The following is a 3,950-nucleotide window of genomic DNA, read 5'->3' on the forward strand; positions in this document are numbered from 1 at the left end:
CAGAAGTATAAATCAGCCTTAACTCTACCTCCCCTGGGATTCAACCATGTCTGATATAACAATAAGCCTCAAGCACCAAAATGGCTTGAATAAAGCGGTTCCTTTTACTCTGAGAACAGAATAACAGCTGTGCAAGAGGGCCATCAGCACTGACGGGTCACGCCTGGAGACGGTCTGAACCGATTTATGCCTCTGTACAACAAAAATTGAATGTCACAGGTAGTGGTCGACTGATATTGGTTTTTTGACAGCCGATACCGATATCTTGGAAAGCAGGGTGGCCGATGGCCGATATAATTTTATTTATTTTAATTAATGTTTAAGAAATTTGAAATCATTTGAAAATGGATTAAAAAGTAAATGTTTTAAATAAACATACTTATACTTTAGATTAGGGCTGGGCAAAAAAAAATGTCTTACATTTTTTTTTTTTAATTTTGACAAAAAATCGATTTTTTGATATATCGTTTTTTTAAATGTGGTCGATTCAATATCGATTCTCAAAGCCCACGAATCGATTTTTTTTTCAATATTTATTTCCGCAAACATTGAACATAAGATTTACGTTAATCTTATTACTAGTCTAATCCACTAGATGTCACCCCCTTATTTGCCTTGCGCGATGTTACAACGGAGAGTCCGTCATTCATTCATTGCTTAAAATGGCGGAGTGCGTTCAGGTGCGTTCCCGACGTCAACACCACCTTCACATAAAAAGTCAGAGGTATGGAAGCATTTTAGATTTCGCAAGCATGAGGACAAAGATACGGTGGACAAGAACAAAGCTATATGCCTGATTTGTAATTCTGAGGTGAAATGCTGTAGTAATACTACAAATCTGCGGAGCCATTTGACAAGACATCACCCAGACGTGCAGGTTCTAACACCCCCACAGCCGAACAGACAACTGAAGATTTCAAACGCATTCACAAGCAAAATTCCTCACAATTCACCACGTGCACAAAAGGTCACGGAATCAATTGCATTTCATATTTGCAAAGATCTAAGGCCATACAGCGTTGTCGAAAACGACGGATTCCGTTACATGTTGAATGTGCTGGAGCCTTGTTATTCTACTCCTAGTCGTAAACAGATAAGCGAAGAGATTATCCCAAGACTGTACCATGAAGTGAAGGGAAACATTTCTCTGTCCCTTCAGTCAGTGGACAGAGTGGCCCTCACGTGCGATGGCTGGATGTCAAGGAGTCAAGACATCTATGTCACAATCACCTGCCACTATTGAAGAGTGGCAGGTGAGTGGGGGCTCACTAAGAAAGACCCGGTCATTGTGACCGACAACGCTACTAACATGATCCGTGCCGTGATACATTGACGATACTAACATGATACATTAGCTGCTTTGCTCACACAAAAAAATCTGGCATCGCAAGCTGCGCTGAAACTTCCGGCCATCTCTCGGTTGCTAGGTCGAGTTAGGCGCATAGTGACATTCTTTTACAGGAGCGCTAACGCTAACAAAGTTTTCAAAGAAAAAAAAATGCTACTGAACTTGCCCTGTCGCAAACTTAAAATTGACGTGTTGACCAGGTGGAACAGCACGCTGGACATACTCGACAGATTTTTGGAGCAGCAACCGGCAATCTCAGCTGCACTTCTTACTCCTGAAGTCCGTCGGAGCGAAAAGGATCTTTGCACTTTGACAGAGGCAGATATAACTGTGGCAGAGGACATCGTGAAAGCTCTTCAGCCGATGAAAAGTGCAACTCTGGTGATGTCTGGAGAGAACACCGCTACTCTCTCTATCATTGCACCATTGCACGCACAGCTCCTTGATGAGATGCGCTCGACTGCCAGTGATTCGACTGTCATTAAGGAACTCAAATCTGCCATGCATGACAACTTGAAGTTTAGGTATGTTTACAAAAACAGGTAGTACTATCTATAAAATTAAAAATTTGTGTGAATGTTAGAACAGATTACATTCTTGTTAATTGTAAGTTTGTGTATGTTGATGCCATAATGTAATTTAAATGTGATTGTCTAATCTTTAAAGATATGCAAATCTAAAAGATAAGCTGTATGTGGTGTCTGCCCTGGACCCTCGTTTCAAGACTCTTCCTTTCATCTCTGAAGAGGAACGCGAGGACACATTCACAACATTGATCAGTGAGATGGTCACTCTGGAGCAAGTTAAGGCACATGATGTATGTTGTATAAAGTTTTTAAACTGAAAATGTAAACAAACCAATATTTATTAACTGCATATAAATATAATAAATTAAAGTAAAATAATAAAAATTCTGTATGGTGGAGATGGGCAACATTAAATTCAAATACAATTTTAATTGATATTTTCCTTGTTTTTAACTATCAGCAGCAAGGATCTGATAGTGCTGGTAATGGAGGCAGTGCACCTGTACAGGAGCAAAAATCCCTTGGTGAAGGTGACCCCTCCCCAGCCCCACCAAAGAGGTCAAAAGAATCCTGTGCACTGTTGGATCTGCTTGGGGCAGCCTATGCACCAGTGGCTAAAGTAGTCAGTGCTACTGCTGCAGACAGGGCACGGGAAGAAGTTGTCAAATACAGAGAAGTTATACCTATACCTCTCTCAGAAGAACCACTTAAGTGGTGGTGTAAGCATGAAGGAGTGTACCCACTTTTGTCCCTCCAGGCAAAACGCTATCTTTGTGTTCCAGGGACCAGTGTCCCAGCTGAAATAATTTTCTCCACAGCTGGAGACATTATTACAGCTCAAAGAAGTTGCCTTCTGCCAGAGCACGTTGACCAACTCCTTTTCTTGCAAAAAAATTACAGTTTCCAATGAGGCAGTAGTCTGTACTTTGAGCCTACTGTTAGTCCAGTGTTAAAGTGTTAGTTCACCCAAAAATGAAAATTCTGTCATTGTTTATGAATGTATTCATCATGTATGAATTTCTTTCTTCTGTTGAACACAAATGAAGATATTTTGAAGAATATGGGTAAACCAAACAGTTGATGGGCCCTATTGACTTGACTTCCATAGTATGGAGAAAAATATATGGAAATCAATGACGACCAAAACAGTGTTGGTTATCCATATTCTTCAAAATATCTTCTTTTGTGTTCAACAGAAGAAAAGAAATTCATACATGCATAAATGACAGAATGAACTATCACCCAAAAGCCAGTATTAGTTTTCCTACACCATTTATAGGCTTGCAGCCTCCATGTTACAGCTAATGCTGTGAGATTTTATGTTTGTTTCATCTTAGACATAAAATAACCTGATCCTGTTTGATCAAGGCATGTGACTGTTCTGACTTGTCCAATTTTCAACATCAGTTTGTCCATCTTGCATCAAAATTCTGTCTATTCATTGTATGCATTTGAAATATAGAGTTGGGTTTTGTTTTATTTCTTTTACAGGAGCGCTAACGCTAACAAAGTTTTCAAAGAAAAAAAAATGCTACTGAACTTGCCCTGTCGCAAACTTAAAATTGACGTGTTGACCAGGTGGAACAGCACGCTGGACATACTCGACAGATTTTTGGAGCAGCAACCGGCAATCTCAGCTGCACTTCTTACTCCTGAAGTCCGTCGGAGCGAAAAGGATCTTTGCACTTTGACAGAGGCAGATATAACTGTGGCAGAGGACATCGTGAAAGCTCTTCAGCCGATGAAAAGTGCAACTCTGGTGATGTCTGGAGAGAACACCGCTACTCTCTCTATCATTGCACCATTGCACGCACAGCTCCTTGATGAGATGCGCTCGACTGCCAGTGATTCGACTGTCATTAAGGAACTCAAATCTGCCATGCATGACAACTTGAAGTTTAGGTATGTTTACAAAAACAGGTAGTACTATCTATAAAATTAAAAATTTGTGTGAATGTTAGAACAGATTACATTCTTGTTAATTGTAAGTTTGTGTATGTTGATGCCATAATGTAATTTAAATGTGATTGTCTAATCTTTAAAGATATGCAAATCTAAAAGATAAGCTGTATGTG

General features: G+C 39.9%; 1 protein-coding gene across 1 annotated transcript; it reads left to right on the top strand.

Moving 5' to 3' along the window:
• The first annotated feature begins 1,187 nt into the window (after window positions 1-1,187).
• On the top strand, window positions 1,188-2,785 carry LOC107586025 (zinc finger BED domain-containing protein 1-like). Its single transcript, XM_016273237.1, has 4 exons — window positions 1,188-1,257; window positions 1,629-1,872; window positions 2,015-2,165; window positions 2,336-2,785. The coding sequence occupies exons 1-4, from the start codon at window positions 1,188-1,190 to the stop codon at window positions 2,783-2,785; spliced, it is 915 nt and encodes a 304-aa protein (XP_016128723.1).
• Window positions 2,786-3,950: the final 1,165 nt, after the last annotated feature.

The sequence above is a fragment of the Sinocyclocheilus grahami genome, unplaced genomic scaffold, assembly GCF_001515645.1.
Source record: "Sinocyclocheilus grahami isolate Dianchi unplaced genomic scaffold, SAMN03320097.WGS_v1.1 scaffold76.1, whole genome shotgun sequence".
NCBI lineage: Eukaryota > Metazoa > Chordata > Actinopteri > Cypriniformes > Cyprinidae > Sinocyclocheilus > Sinocyclocheilus grahami.